Source organism: Chelon labrosus (assembly GCF_963514085.1).
Source record: "Chelon labrosus genome assembly, chromosome: 3".
In the NCBI taxonomy this organism is placed as follows: Eukaryota; Metazoa; Chordata; class Actinopteri; order Mugiliformes; family Mugilidae; genus Chelon; species Chelon labrosus.
This window is the reverse complement of record NC_140339.1, coordinates 2611633-2627542: the sequence shown is the minus strand read 5'-3', so window position 1 is coordinate 2627542 and position 15910 is coordinate 2611633. Positions and strand designations below refer to the sequence as shown.

At 43.1% G+C, this 15910-nt stretch overlaps 1 protein-coding gene across 1 annotated transcript in view; it reads left to right on the top strand.

Moving 5' to 3' along the window:
* Positions 1-12739: 12739 nt before the first annotated feature.
* Positions 12740-15910, top strand: part of LOC311485414 (nuclear receptor ROR-alpha A-like) — a gene marked incomplete at its 5' end in the record, with an annotated part of 80511 nt that continues 77340 nt past the window's right edge. The window contains one exon of the mRNA XM_084540806.1: positions 12740-12902. Coding sequence (XP_084396932.1) covers positions 12740-12902 — 163 coding nt within the window. The remainder of the gene's footprint in view (positions 12903-15910) is intronic.

Genomic DNA, 15910 nt, shown 5'->3' with positions numbered 1-15910 from the left:
GTCGTTATCTCAATCACGTCTGCAGGTCACAGGGCTGCGTGCATCACTTCTCTTAATGGCACTTCCATGTTTCAGTGAGATGTTCTTTACTTGAACAGTATCTCATATCTTTCATCTATGGCATTGTTTTTTCTATTTTGTCTTCCTTAAAGGTGTCTTGTTCTTATGCGTTATGCTGCTCACGTGTGCCTTACATTGCCTCCCAAAAGAAAATAAAGTTTTCTGAGTCTGAATCTGAATACATCATTCCCTGTTTGCTGTTGTCGAGAGCATCGTGACCAGTTGCTGTGGACCACAAGCGCCTGCAGAGGTTGGTGAAGACTGCTGAGAAGATCACCGGGACTCCACTGCCCTCCTCTCTGCAGAGCGTCTACCACAGTAGAGTCCAGCACAGGAGAGCTGCCTCCACCAACCCCCGGCATGGACTGTTCAAGTCTCTACCCTCAGGCTGGAGGTATAGAAGAATGAAATGCAGGACTTCTAGACTAAAGAACTCTTTCTTTCCCACTGCCATCAGACTCCTGAACACCTGAAAGGAGTTTATAATCATGCATAATTGCACAGTGCATGCACATTTCTACTGTATCTTGCTGCTTTTTAAAGAAATCGCCTTTGTTTTGCATTGATATTTATCTATTTTATACTTTGCGTGCCTTCAACATGGTCGTACCCCACAAACTCACCCGCAAGCTGTGCACCCCGTACTCTGTAAATGGCTCCTGGACTTTCTGGCTGTCAGGATCAGGAACAGGACTTCATTGGCACCCCACAGGGTTGTGCCCTCAGCCCCATCCTCCCCGCCCTGGTCACCCACGACTGTGTCGCCTCCCATGAGGATAACACCATCCTGAAGTTTGCTGAAGCAGCCTACAGGACGGAGGTGGCCAGTCTGGTCGCATGGTGTGAGGACAACAACCTCAAGCTCAACACGGACAAGACAAGACAAGGAGATGATAGTGGACGTGAGGAAGGAGAGTAGCCCTCATCATCCACTGTTTATTCGGGAGCTTGAAGTGGAAAGGGTGAGCAGCGTTAAATACCTGGGGGTCCACATCACCGAAGACCTCACCCAGACTCTGAACACCACACAGCTGGTCAAGAAGGCTCAACAGTGGCTGTACTTCCTGAGGAGGCTGAGGAAGTTTGGCATGTTGCCTAACATCCTCGGCAACTTGTGCAGCTGCGTGACCGTGTGCACTACGGCCACTGAGGCTGCGGATCATAAAAGATTTATTGATATCTCTGGAAGAACTTTATTGTTCTAAGGAAACATGTTTCCTTACTGTGCAGAATGTCAACAACCACTGTTATCTCAGTTTATCAGTAAAGAGCGTCACAGCCTTCTGCATCCCTGGTTTGCAGTGGTAATTGAAGCATTTATCAAGAAATTTCCCTTATGGATCAGTAGAGTTTATCTATGAGCACTATTACAAGCCACGCCTCAGTTTATGAATACTAGGTCATGGGTGGAACGACCTAATGAGAAACCACATTTCGGCTGCAGAAACTAACTCTTTAATTCAATTCAATTCAATTTTATTTATATAGCATCAATAACAATACAAATCGTCTCAAGACGCTTTACAAAACCCGGCCTGAAACCCCCAGAGCAAGCCTGAAGGCAACGGTGACAAGGAAAAACTCCCTTTTAACAGGAAGAAACCTTGAGCAGAACCCAGCTCATATGGAGGGACCCATCTGCCTAAGGCCAGCCGGGTACAGACAGAAGAAAGAGAGAAGAGAACAGCAAAAGAGGAGAGAGAAGAAAGAAGGAGGACATGTGTTTGGTGCATTGTCCCCCAGCAGCCTAGGCCTATAGCAGCATAACTAAGGGATGGTTTAGTCCAGCCCTAACTATAAGCCTGATCAAAAAGGAAAGTCTTAAGCCTGACCTTAAAAATAGAGAGAGTGTCTGCCTCCCGAACCCAAACTGGGAGCTGGTTCCACAGGAGAGGAGCCTGATAGCTGAAAGCTCTACCTCCCATTCTACTTTTTGAAATTCTAGGAACCACAAGTAGGCCTGCACTTTCAGACCGAAGTGATCTGTTGGGATGATATGGTACAATGAGGTCTTTAAGATACGATGGAGCTAGGCCTTTAAGGGCCTTGTATGTAAGGAGGAGGATTTTAAATTCTATTCTAGACTTTAAAGGGAGCCAGTGAAGAGAAGCTAAAACTGGAGTAATATGATCTCTCTGGCTAATTCCTGTCAATGCTCTTGCTGCGGCATTTTGAATCAATTGGAGGCTTTTTAAAGAGCTATTTGGATCCAGACAGTAATGAATTACAGTAATCCAGTCTGGACGACACAAATGCATGAACTAGTTTTTCAGCATCATTCGTAATTAAATAGAAATATACCATCTGATGTTGTGACTCTGAGGTTGGTTTCCACTTCATCTTGTGGCTCTTGGAGCCGGGGAACAAAAGATAATAGTGTGTTTGGATATTTTCCATGCTGGTATGAATGGGGGCTTTTGTGACAGCATAAACGGAACACATTTTTTAGATGCTTGTTTGCAGGGTGTGTTGTTGCACCGCGCTGTTAAAAGCCTTCCAGCCTATCGGACCAACAGGTTGGACGCCGAGTCACTCATTTCCTTTAATAATCTCCTGTCCTGTTACGGCCCTAGTGCCGCCGTGGTTGTTGTGGTGTGTTTGTGTTTCTCTCTCCCACTCTCCTCCTCCAGGTGATCGCCCCTCCTCCGACCAGACCGGACCAGACCAGCAGCCGTTTCCACTCAGGTAATCAGCTAATCTTGGTTAAAGAGTGGAGGAGAGGTGTGGTGGAAGCGTGAGGTTTGACTTTGTTGGTGGTGATCGTACTGGTTATCTTTTCTGTGGAAAATAAATGATTAATCTTTCTTGGCTTTACCAAGAAAGATTTTTCCCGTCCAGGTGTGGTGGTGTTTTTGGTTTGTTTTGTCTGCTGCATTTTCTCGTGCCTTATTTTCCCGCAGAGTGGCGGCGCTTTTAGTTTGTCTGATCTGCTGTGTTTAGTTTGTGACCAGTCACTATTAACTTTGTTTTTGATTAAAGGAACATTATTTTACACACAGTAGTTATCAGTCTCTGTGTTGCTTTCCTTTTCCTGGGAACTATTTTCTTTTATTCTCCTCCCCTCATTCAATGGTTACACACTCGGGAGGTAACAACTTAAGATAAGATAGGACTTTATTTATCCCTGTGGGGAAATTAGAGTATTAAAGCGGCAGGGAACAACAGTGCAAGATATATAAAAAAAAAGTAGAATAAGGCAGACAAATGGTACAAAAAATATTTACATATTGCATCAGGTTTTCAGTGGCTAATCAGAAGATGAAACAACCAACTTGTGTAGATTGAGGGTTGAGGTGGTAAGGAGGTAAAAAAAACGTGTGTGTGTCTGTGTGTGTGTATGTTCATGAATAAAACAACAAATATGGAGTTGCACCAAGTACTGCACTAGAAAGATGTGAGATAATGACGGTTGGTATATACTGTGCTCATGTGGGTCCTGAAAAGAAGCTCAGCAGCAGAAGAGCTAGGAAATGCTGATGTTAAAGAGTCTGACTGCTGAGGGGACACAGGACGTCCTGAAGCGTTCCTTCTTGCACTGTGGGTGCAGCGGTCTCTGGCTGAAAGAGCTTCCTAACTGCCTTCTGCATGTTTGGGAAATCTTTTTTTTACACTGCCGGGCCAAAACAAAAAGTCATCACCTGGATTTAACTAAGCAAACAGGTAGGAGCCTCCTATTGGATAATTACTGCATGGGTGATTATCTTTCAGCTGGCAACAAGTTATTTAACCCCAACTGATGCAATGAGTAGCTTCTCATTTCTTAAACAACCATGTCTAAAGACACATCCTGTGGTCGTGGAAAAGATGTTAGTCTGTTTGAGAAGGGTCAAATCATTGGCATGCATCAAGCAGAGAAAACATCTAAGGAGATTGTAGAAACTACTAAAACTGGGTTAAGAACTGTCCAAGGCATTATTAAAAACTGGAAGGATAGTGGAGAAGCATCAGGGTAAGAAGAGAGGCAGATGAAGTGATGCACCCATCATGCCTAGTGTCTACTGTACAAGCCTGTGGGGGCAGTGCTATGATCTGGGGTTGCTGCAGTTGCTCAGGTCTAGGTTCAGCAACATTATGTGTCCAAAGAATGAGGTCAGCTGACTACCTGAATAAACTGAATGACCAGGTTATTCCATCAATGGATTTTTCAAAAACAATGCTACAGAGAATGTGTGCTGTAATCAAAGCTAAAGAAGGTCCAAGGAAATATCAGTGTGGGACCTTTTGTTTCTTGGCCAGGCAGTGTATTTCCAGTAACAGTGAGACAACACTGCCACCATGAGGACACTTAGGAACATTGCCCTCTGTAAATTCCACACAGCATCCTCTTCTTGGTTAAAGAAAACATTAAAAAAGCAATTCTTATAATTTCTAAAATAAAAGAGAGTTTAAAGATAAGTGAGGTCATTTCTCTGGACTCTTAAATGTGCGTCTTGTGTATGTTTTGGCTGAGGTGGTGACGTCTGAGTTCTTTTTCTTTTGTTTTTGTTTTTAATCTGAGCCTCAGACGCCTCAGTCTGTGCAGACTCACATACCAGCTCTGAGTTCAGCCGGGTCGAGAGGAGGGATCTCGGTACGGCAGGTCAGAGGGGGTCAGATCTGCAGAGGAGATACGAGCAGCTGCAGGAATCCAGCCGAGCTCCAGGCTGACGCTCCGGCTCTAAATCCAACGAACGTGAGAGAAGAAGAAGAATTTTAATTTACGTCAGCAAATCTCACTTATAATCAGAGTAAAAAGGCCTCATGTGTAACTACCTCAGCCAGAACAGACTGACCCGATGATGTAATGATGATGATGATCTGATGGTTTCTCTCCGTTTGGATTAAATCCATTCTTTCCCGTTTCAAAATCATGTCTTAAAACAGCTGTTGTTTTGTAGGAAATGTTTGTTGGAGACTATTTAAAGGTTTTTTTGTGCAGCAGGACATTGTTGAATTGGTTCAACAGTTCAACAGAAATACTGTTGACCACGTTCATGATCTTAATTTGTTTCCTTTGCATATACACCGATCAGGCATAACATATATGATAATATTGTGCAGGTCTCCCTTGTGGTGAAGAATGGGCCTTCTGAGGGTGTCCTGTTGTTAGTGGGGGGCTTTGAGGGGAGGGGCCTCAGATACTTGATCAGTTTGGGATCTAGTGAATTTGGAGGCCAGGTCAACACCTTGTGCTGTTCTTCATGTTTTTTTTTTAGTTGTTCCTAAAGTGTTTTTGTGTGTGTGTCTGTGTCAGGCTGCATCCTGCTGGGGATGGCTGCTGCCGTCAAGGAGTGTCATTGCTATGGGGTGGGGGTGCCTGGTCTGGTCTAGGTGGGTGCTACATGTCTAAGTAACATCCACACCAATGAATGCCAGGACCAGAAGTTTCCCAGCAGAACACTGGACTGTCACAAGATGGTTGATGTTATTAATTTCTCTTGTTAGTGGTCATAATGTTGCGGCTGATTGGTGTATTTGCAGCTGTTTTGTGTATCTTAGTAATAGTTTTCGTCTCTTAGGTCTCTTTATAACAATTATGTTAAGATAAAGTGCATGGTGTGTGTTTATGTAAATGAAGGAACATGTCACTGATGTGTTTCTGCAGGTTTAGCTCCGTGACACTGAAGATATTTCAGGCTTTGATGCACACACACACACACACCCACACACACACACACACACACAGTTCAGTGTCTTCTCTTCAGCTGAGACTGAATTGAGTCGATGAGCACTGGATGCAGCGTTCCCGGCGGCTGCAGAGCAGACTGGCTGTTACGTAACAGAGGAGATATAACAGCATCTGAATGCAGGAGGTCAGAGGCTGCAGGAAAATAAGCTGCTGTCAGGGAGCTCAAGTCCTTCTTCTGTCAAAGTCTGTGAAGAGATAGAAAACTGTGTGTGTGTGGACGGACCCCTCTACGTAAATCTAAATGGTCCCAGTCAAGGCCGGACAGTGTCTCTGTTTCCTCTTGTAAATAAATCCGAGCTGATGACGTCTCCTCAGTGATGAGAGGGAAACTGAAGTTAGTCTCAGAATAACAGCGTGTGAGTCATCGCCGGTCTAAGAGCTCAGTTCAATTATTCAGAGCTCCTCTGTACGTATGAATTATTGAGCCTGGAGACGGTGTCCTGAGCTGTGAAACCGCTCGGCTGAATATTTTCTCCTCTCATCAGGAACCGCGTTCTCCTCTCAGACGGCCGGCCGCTCCGGAGTGCAGCAGCAGTGTTTGGTTTTTAAACTGAGCTTCAGTCGGCGTGTGAATTATAAAACACAGCAGGAGAAGATGGACCCGCTGAGCTGAACACGGAGCGAGGATCAATAAAAAAAAACAAAAAACCACAATTTATTTTATTCATGTGAGCCGTCAAGTCCTGTAAATGCTAATGCCGACGTGCTAACACGCTCACAGTGGCCATGCTAACACGCTACAGTGTTGTTCATCCTCTTAGGCTCATTAGTTTGGTGTGTTAGCATGATAACATTAGCTTAGCAACAGAGAAGAAGAGCGCTCCTGTCTCTTTGTAGCTGCTTTTCTGTCTCTTTGTGTTTGTTTTGTTCATTTTTGTTGAGTTATTTGTGGATGTTTTATATTTAGGTAATTTTTTTTTCTTTTTTGGTTGTACGGTGTCTCTTTGTGGTTGTTATTTTGTTATTTTGTTGTTGTTTTGTGTTTCTTTGTGAGTTTATTGTCTTTTCTTTTGGTTGTTTTGTGTTAATTCGTGTTTTTGTCTATATTTGTGCTTGTTTTGTCTTTATTTTTGGTTGTTCTGAATCTCTTCGTTGTTGTTTTATGTCCGTTTGTGTTTGTTTTGTGGTTCTGTGATAGTTTTGTTACTTTCTTGTTGTTTTGTGTTTCTTTGTGATTGTTTTGTCTTTAGTTTTGGTCGTTTTGCATCTCTTTGTAGTTGTTTTGTGTCTCTGTGTGGCTGTTATGTGCCTGTGGCAGTGTTGTACCTGTTAGTTAGTTGCTTTGTGTTAATTTGCTGCCAAATTATGTTTATTTTCTTTACTTTTAGTGGTTTTGCGTTAATTTGTGCTTGTTTTGTCTTTTTTTTTTTGGTTGTTCAGTGTGTCTTTGTAGTTGTTTTGTGTCTCTATGTGGTTGTTATGTGCCTGGGACAGTTTTGTACTTATTTATTAGTTGTTTTGTGTTAATTTATGATTTTTTTTTTTGTCTTTATTTGTGCTTGTTTTGTCTTATTTTTTTGGTTGTTCTGAATCTCTTCGTAGTTGTTTTGTGTCTTTTATGTTGTTTTGTGTCTCTTTGTTGTTGTTTTGTCTCACTCATGCTGCAGTGCTGTGTAACTCTGTGGTTGTGTTGTGTTTTTTGTCAGCTGCTTTTGTCTTTTTGCAGCTGTTTTGTGCCTCTATTTACTTTGTGCCTTTTTTTTGTCTCTTTGTGGTTGTTTTGTTTTTATGCACAGTAGCTCAACAGTCATTTTTGCAGCCGCTACACTTGGACTGAAGATGATGCTGCATCCTATGAATTTCCTGTGCTTCTGACTCAAATGTAGGAAACATAATCATACTCAGTAATAACAGTATTTTAAAAAGTGCCAATAAATATCACTGAAACTTAAAGATAACAAATCAAAATGTAATTGTTCGGCTCCTGAATTACCCAGGACAGCGTTGCTCTTAGAATCCGATAAAAAGCCGCTCTGACATTCCTGTAATAAAATCTGCTTTCACATTTCCCTCTCATCTTCACATGAATCACTAATAAAGTGTCACAATCATTTCATCACACCCGGCCGTGATGAAACACAGACTACAAAGGCAAGTTTTAAAATTATAATGCCGTGCATTAGCGCTCTCTGAATATTTTCTTTCTTTTTAGCCAGATGCATTTTAATAAGACACAGCGCATAAATTAGCATTTTCTGCAAACTCCTCTTATTCTGAGAGTTGGAACGTGGACGGCATGTGAGGAAGGTACTCACAAGATAAAGACGTTTAGGAAGGAAGAATCCTTCACGCTCACGTCTGAAAGGAACTGGTGGAGATTCTGTTCTTAGATGTTGATATGTACAGGAAACACTCACAATGCTCCAGGGTTGATGTTGTTAACCGTCTGTCAACATTTGCTCAGTAACAGTAAACGTGAAGGGTGTTGTTTTTTTCTTTATTTGTGGTTGTTTTGTGTCTCTTTGTAGTCGAATAATGTTAATTTGTGGTTGTTTTGTGTCGTTATGTGGTTGTTTTGCAGCTTTGTTGTTGTTTTGTGTCCTTTTGTGACTGTTTTGGCTTTATTTGTGGTTGTTTTATGTCTCTTTGTGGTTGTTTTGTGTCTCTTTGTGGTTGTTTTGTGTTAATTTGTGGTTGTTTTGTGTCTCTTTGTGGTTGTTTTGTGTTAATGTCTGGTTGTTTTGTGTCTTTCTGTGGTTGTTTTGTGTTAATGTCTGGTTATTTTGTGTCTTTCTGTGGTTGTTTTGCAGCTTTGTTGTCGTTTTGTGTCCTTTTGTGACTGCTTTGGCTTTATTTGTGGTCATTTTATGTCCCTTTGTAGTTATTCAGTGTTAATTTATGGTTGGCTTGTCTTTATTCGTGTCTGTGTTGCTGCTTTGTGCTTGTTTTGTGTCTCTGTGGCAGGTTTGTGTCTCCTTGTAGTTGTTTTGTGATGGTTTTGTCTTTGTTTTGGTAGTTATGTGTCTATTTGGATATGTTTTTTGTGTTTTTGCTCATCATAAAAAGGCTACAGATGTAATTTAGTGATTTATTCATTCATTCATTCATCTTGTGTAACCGCTTGTCCTGTAAAGGGTTGCGTGAGGGAGGTTCATTGGACAAGAGGCGGGGTCCACCCTGGACAGGTCTCCAGTCTTTCACAGGGCTAGCACAGAGAGACAGACAACTATTCACACTCACACCTACGGCCAATTTAGAATCACCAATGAACCTAACCAGCATGTCTTTGGACGGTGGGAGGAAGCTGGAGTACCTGGAGGAACCTTCTGGCTGTGAGGCATCAGTGCTAACCATCACACCACTGTGCCGCCCATTTAGTGACTTAGTCTTTTTATTTATTTTTTTTCACAAAAACTTTACACATATTGTTTGTTTGACATCTCTGGGTTTGTCTTGTGTCTTTTCTGTAGTTATTCAGCGTCTTCTTTGCTGGTTCCTTGCACGCTGTCTAAATGATTGTTTCTGAAATATGGTTCTTCAAGCAGCCAGATGACAGAATGTCACAGCTGAAGTTGAACATTCATCACCTCTGTCTGAGTTGCTCTGTAAACTTGTCGTCCTTTGCGTCGTCGTGACTCCTGTCGGTCGTTCACTACAAGGACGAGTCGGCTGCTTCTGGCTCAAACCGCTGTCGAGATAAATCACGGCTGCTGGAGCTGAGGAGGGACGAACAGATTGATTGATGAGGCGGCGAGGTGGCGACCGAGGCGTCCTGTAGCTCCACCTCCACTCCCTGTGACTTTAAAGACACCTCGCATGAAGAGGACACTCAACAACTTGTGTCACTGAGTTCAGACTGAAACCAGAACCTGTCCCACATCTGAGGCTGCTGCTCATTAGGCTGCTCCACCTGTTGGTCAACGCTCACAATTCATCTTTCACTCAGGACTTTCATCTTAATCTGATGTTTATGTGGTCAAAGCTGCTGTAAAGTCTGATATATTTAAATATTTTTTATAGTTTCAGTGTTTGAAATGGATATGTTAAAAGTGTACAAATGCCATTTAGCTTATAATTATTTTTATGAATGAAATTTGTGGTTGCTTTGTGTGTTTATGGTTGTTTTGTGTCTATTTTGTTTCTTTTTATAGTTGTTTTGTATTGATCTGTGGTAGTTTTGTGTCTTTTGTAGTTGTTTTGCAGTTTTGTGGTGGCTTTGTGTCTTTCTATGGTCGTTTTGTCTTTATTTGTGCTTGTGCTGTGTCTGTTTGTGATCAAAACAAGAACAAATTTGATTTATAATATTAGTTTCTGATCTGAAACACTCACAGATGATCCTATTTAAACCCCAGCTACATGGATGAGAGGTGAAATGTCTTCAAGAAACCCTAGATGTCCAACTGCCCTTGGTTAACCCTTTTTTTTTTGGAAATGTAGTGAAAACAACCAGGAAGATATCTACAAAAACCAAAAACAAATATGAAACAAGAGAAACTGGACCCAACAAGTCCAGTTACCCTTTTGTTTTTTGGACCAGGTTGACTGGGGTCCTCCGCAGACAACACAGAGGACAGAGGACTCGTCACAGTTGAAGTTCAGTGGTGGAAATTTGATGTAGACCCAAATCTAAACCGTAATAAATCCATCTCCTGGGAGGCCTCTGTCGGTCGGCGATGGCCTTGTTTAAGCGCTGTGCGTCCTTTGTCATAGGCCCTCGGCCTGCGATGGGATTCGCAATGCAGAATGACCGACCATTAGCTTGTAGCGACTGCTGGTGTCCTGCTATCTTTCATTTCAACTGACCACGACTAAAAGTGTGAAGATACTACCTGAATGCTTTGCTACGCTTTTTGAATTTGAATTTAAATCTCATATTAAAGTCCACCGTTCTGTTGACCCTTTCATCAGCCCTGACCTCAGCTCCATGTTGACTCTGCAGCTCTTAGACAACTTGATTTAGAGGAACGCTGTAGATGTGATAAAACATAAAATGATTTGTGAGGAGCTGCTGAACACGTTGAGCTGTCCGTTTAAAAAGGGGCCTTCACAGTCTCTGCAGCCCACGACACCTTCGAGATCCGAGCACTTGAAACTTACTGTCTGTTATCTAAGGTTTAAAAGGGCGGCTTCTTTCTGCCGCGGCGAGATGGAAATGAGCAAAAAGTGCGAGCGCTCCGGAGGCTTTTCACTGCAGGCTAAAGGAGACCGCCAGCCGCCGCAGTCCTCTAAATAATCGTAATATTCAGCTCTTTTATTTCATCCCGACTAATTAAAGTGATGAAATCTGGAGCAATATCCTCCTTTTAAACACGTTCCAGGCATTGTGAGGCTTTGGGCAAAAAAAAAATAAAAAATGATAGAAGGAGCTGATGATGATGGTGATGATGATGAAAAGGTAGACAGGGAGGTGGTAAGATAGCTGGCAGCGTTCACAGGCTGCAGGAGAGTCCAAAATCAGACGGAAACCAGCCTGAGCTTGGTGGACGGCGTGGAGCTGCTGCTACTGTAGGAGAATCATGCAAATAAAAACACAACCTTTAAGTTAGTGAAGGATTGATTCAACATTTCTCAGGTCTGTGAAAGTCATGGCCTCTAAATGATCCCACATAAAAACATTTCATATGAAGGAAGTTAAAGTCTATTTATGACAAAAACTCTTCTTTGTGTTTCTCTGTTGAACTGTGCTGGAAGGATAGTGGCACAAGGAGATAGATTTTATATTCACACGTTCACCTAGAGCACAGGTGTCAAACATATGGCCCGCGGGCCAAAAGCGGCCCTCTAGAGGGTCTAATCTGGCCCGCAGCATGAAGTTGCATATAGACTGCAATTTTTCAATGAAAATAACTGCTATTGCTAATTTGTCCACTGTTTTAGAAAAAGAAGAGGACAGAACACAACACTGAGACCCAGAGCTAAACAGCAGACAGCAATGTGCCCAAATTACACTTATTTTTCTTAAGAAATTTCATTTTTTTGGAAGGATTATTTATCAAACATAAACTTTCTCCTAATTTACTTGTTCTACTTTGCACTAAAACAAACGGAAAAGGTCATGAGCTGTCATTATTTATAAGTGATTATGCTGTTGTCTTACTGGTCCGGCCCACTTGAGATCAAATTGGGGCTGAATGTGACCCCCGAACTAGAATGAGTTTGACACCCCTGATGTAAATCGTTGCAAAGCGCTTGGAAGAAGATGTTCAGTGATGTTTGTAGAAGATGGAAGAACATGTTTTATGCAGATTAGTTTTCTGTCATTCAGCTTTTATTAATCAGAAACATCGAGTAAAGTGCAAGTACTGCACTTAAATGTGTTTTTAAGGTTCTTTATTTGCACAAGTATAATTGCAGCAAGTATATTTAACATTCCTGTTATCCTCCAGGTCAAATTTGACAAATGTTTCTGTATCACATGGTTTACTGGCCATGGAATTCTGAAAAGTAATCAGTTGAGAAGAAGTTGGGCTAAAAAAGTGTAACACAGACTTAGGTGAAACATTTTATTTTAGGCTGAATAAACTGTCAGTTGGAAGACAAAGGTTGCATGAACTTCAGAAGTTCTGTTTCGTTGCAGTGGTTCCTTGTATGTTTCTACGTGTTTAACTTCTTCCAGCTGAGCTCCACAGACACCGAATGACAGCGCTCATAAACTTTCACTGCGTGCACATGACAGTGTGCAGGAGCCATGAGGTGTTTCCCAGGTTGCTTTGCAGCTCCAGGTGTTGTGCAGCAGCCACAGAGGAAGTCCACTCTGCAGGAGAAATACCGCAGAACTTCTGACTCGCTTCAGATCTCACTTTCAAGACTCGTGTGGATCCTGTCCGGGTCTGAGCCTCCAGGGAGGGCAGCCGAGCTCTCCACAGCGCCGCCCTTCCTCCTCTCTCAGCCCGGGCTCCTTCTTCTCCAAACGGCGTTCAGAGCAGCGACTGACGGCCGCTCCGCAGCCACGCTTCTCCCGCTGCAAAAGAACCCCCTCACCGCTGCCCTCTTTGATTTTTTCTTATTTTTTATTCAGAAGAGCTGAGGATTTTGTTCGTTTTTTGGGAGTTTTTCCTTTCCGGTTCATGGATGGAGTCGTCCCCGCAGGATTCTGCCAGCGAGCCGAGCAGGAGCGGCTCTGAGCCCGCTACACCAGCCGAGGAGACGCCGGTGGCGAGCCTGGAGACTCCGCCGCGCACAGCGGCCAGAGCGCACAGCTGCTCCGGCTCCAGTTCCTCCGGCTCCGGTAAAGGTAGGACTTAGATTTTTAAATAATCATTATCATGTGTGTGGTTTGTGCAGCCAGTCTGCAGCAGCAACTTCAAACGATCCGAGCTGGAGCGCGGAAATTCACTGATTTTATGCACGTTAACACCTCCACACACACACACACACACACATGCACGGCACCGAGTGACACCCGAACACATCAGTTTGCGAAGCCGCGGGCAGCCACTCAGAGCCGGCTGCAGAGAGACCCGAGAGCCGCCTGATGTTGAGCTGGAGGCGGAGGGACAACATCTGAAATGAAGCTCATTTAACTTTATTATTCAGGTGAATGGAGCCGTTGACTGAATGTGACAGTTGAAGCGTTTTTCTGGTTCGTTAGTGGCCATTTAGTTCCAGTGAAAGTGAATCTTCACTGAGATGCTTCAACCTAAAAAAACAACAGTGTTGTTTTAACTTTGACAGTTTGTGTTTGCTGCTAAAAGACCAGTTTTTCCAGGTTGGTGTGGAAAAGAACTAGAGCAGAGATTATTGGTGCATAATGAGAATTAATTGATTTGTGTTTCAGCAGGAAACACAAATCAATCTATTTATCTAATTTATCAGAAAACAAATGTTGACAGCCAGTGTGACTGAAACCAGAGGAATGAGAGGTTGATTGAGCCCTAAAATCACCTCAAAGAGACTCAAAATGAGGCGCAAAACGACCACAGATACACAAAAGTGTCTTTGAGAGACGTAAAACGATGAAAGACACCTGCAAAGTACACAGCTGGAAGCAAAAGAAATCTCTACAAATCACACCGATGTTTCGTTTGTGACCGTCCTCATGCTTGCGGCCACATATCAGCGTTGTGTGGACCTTCTCCTTTGCCTCCTTCGACGGGCGCTCTTTGTTTTCCTGCTCTGTCTCTGTATGTTTGAAATGATCAGTCTGATAAGTTGACGAATCATCTCAGTCATTTACGGATGAGAAATGGTGAAGAAACAATATCTGGTGCTGGTTTCATTTCTTGGACATATGTGACAGGTTTTAATCAGGTAAAGTGTGTTTCTTTTTTCTTGAGGACCAGTTTTGAAGCTCAGTGTGGCGTCTCCGTCCGTCTCCATCTTGGCAGCGTCTGATTCCACTTAAATCTAGATTTCCGATTCAAATCGATCTTGATTTGAAAGATGGGACGTCGATACGTTTCTTAATAAATGCACGACATTTCCTGCAGCCTCTAGATAGAAATCTTGCTGTCGTCTCCCGACACTGGCCAATCAGTCCACGTGTGAGGGAGATCCAAAACGTGACAGAGGCTCTGAGAGCACCTTTAGTCCTGGAAGATGACTGGATTTAAAAGTATGACGACAGAGAAGAGAACAGAAGAGAAGAGCTGCACAAAAGCAAAGACACATGAAAGAGGAGAAAATAAAAGAAGTCAAATATTGTGAAGATCAGTTCAAATCTCTGGCATCAATGGCGACATTAGTTTTGTGAAAATCTCTTTTAAAAACTGAAAAACTAAACTACTAACTCACAGCTAATTCAAAAATTGGTCAAGGAGTTGGAGCGTGAGGGGAGCTGAGGCTAAAGACGGCTAGCAAACCTGTGAGGACACGTAAAAGACGCCACGTTCGTTAATTCTGCACAAGTTTAAGCCTTGATATGAAACACTTCTCCATGCACAGTTGTGATGAATCTAGAAATTAACTCCAGAGACCCAGAGTGTATTTATACCAGGCAGTTAACATGTTTATTTCTGCTGCATATTTTTTTTTTAACATGGAGGTCTATGGGGATGGACTCAGGTTTGGACTCAGCCTCTAGTGGACGTTACAGGAACTGCATTTTGTTTTTGTTTTTTTGTGCTAGCGTCACGTTTATGTTCTCAGACTTCAAGACGACTTTTGGAACTGTCTGTCAGGCTAAAACAGAACAGTTGGTGGATATTTGTACGTTGACTCAAATATATTCACAGGCCGTGAATGTTTGAGTGGAAACAGACACAGAAACTCTCTCACTCGTGAGTAAAAGCAGTGAATGAAGTCATGCTGCACGACGTCCCCTGTGAGCAGCTCTCGGGCCTGACGGCAGATTTTCCTGCTGCTCATTATTGGTATGCAGACTGGAGAGAGAGAGAGAGGGGGAGAAAGAGAGAGAGGGAGGGAGGCGGTCAGATGGAGATTCATTGAGTTTCCCAGAGCAGAGTCGGTTATGTAACAGCTGTTCAAGGAGAAGCAAGAAAAAAAAAAACTGAGTGGAAATGGAGACGAGCAGATAGTTTGGGACCAAAGTAAATAATTAAAGATTAAAAAATAAAAAGCAACTACCAGGGAGAGATCAGTGGGTCAGGTGCTGCGTTCAAGTACAGCTGATAAACCTGATAAGGCTGCAGAGGAGTGGGTTAAAATCGTTTGCACGTAAGATGCAGGAGAGGACCTCGACCCTTCACTCTCATCACCTGAGTTTATTTCTTCATTAGAAAACTCCAGCACTTTGTAAAAGTTCTAAAAGAGTGACTAGTGGCGCCCTGCACCTGCACCTGCACGGCGTTCCTCGATAACAACGTCTCTCGCTGCTGGAGCTTTGAGAGCAGGGGTCGACCTTTGACCTCAGACCTGCGGCTAAACTGTTAAACTGGCTTTGAGCCGTCATGGCCGCCTTCAGCTGCTTTCAGCTCATGTGACGTGTGATGGTTATCTGGGCTGTTTACGTTCAACTGTTAACGTTAAATCTCCTCCTCCTCCTCCCTCTTCTTCCTCTTCTTCTCCTTCTACCCCTTCTGTTTCCCCTTCTGTTCCTTCTTCTCTTTTTCTTCCTCCATTTTCTCCTTCTCCTCCGTCTTCTTGCATTCCTTCATATTTTATCTCTCCTCCTCCTTCTCCATTTTCTACTGCTCCTCTATCTTCCTCTTCTCATCTGCCTCCTCCTCCTTCTTCTACTCTGTCTTCTTCTCCTTCTCTTGCCCCTTCTCCTCCACCTCTATGGTTTTTTACTCCTCCTCTGTCTCCTCCTTTTCCTCCTTCTTCCTCTTGTCCATCTTCTTT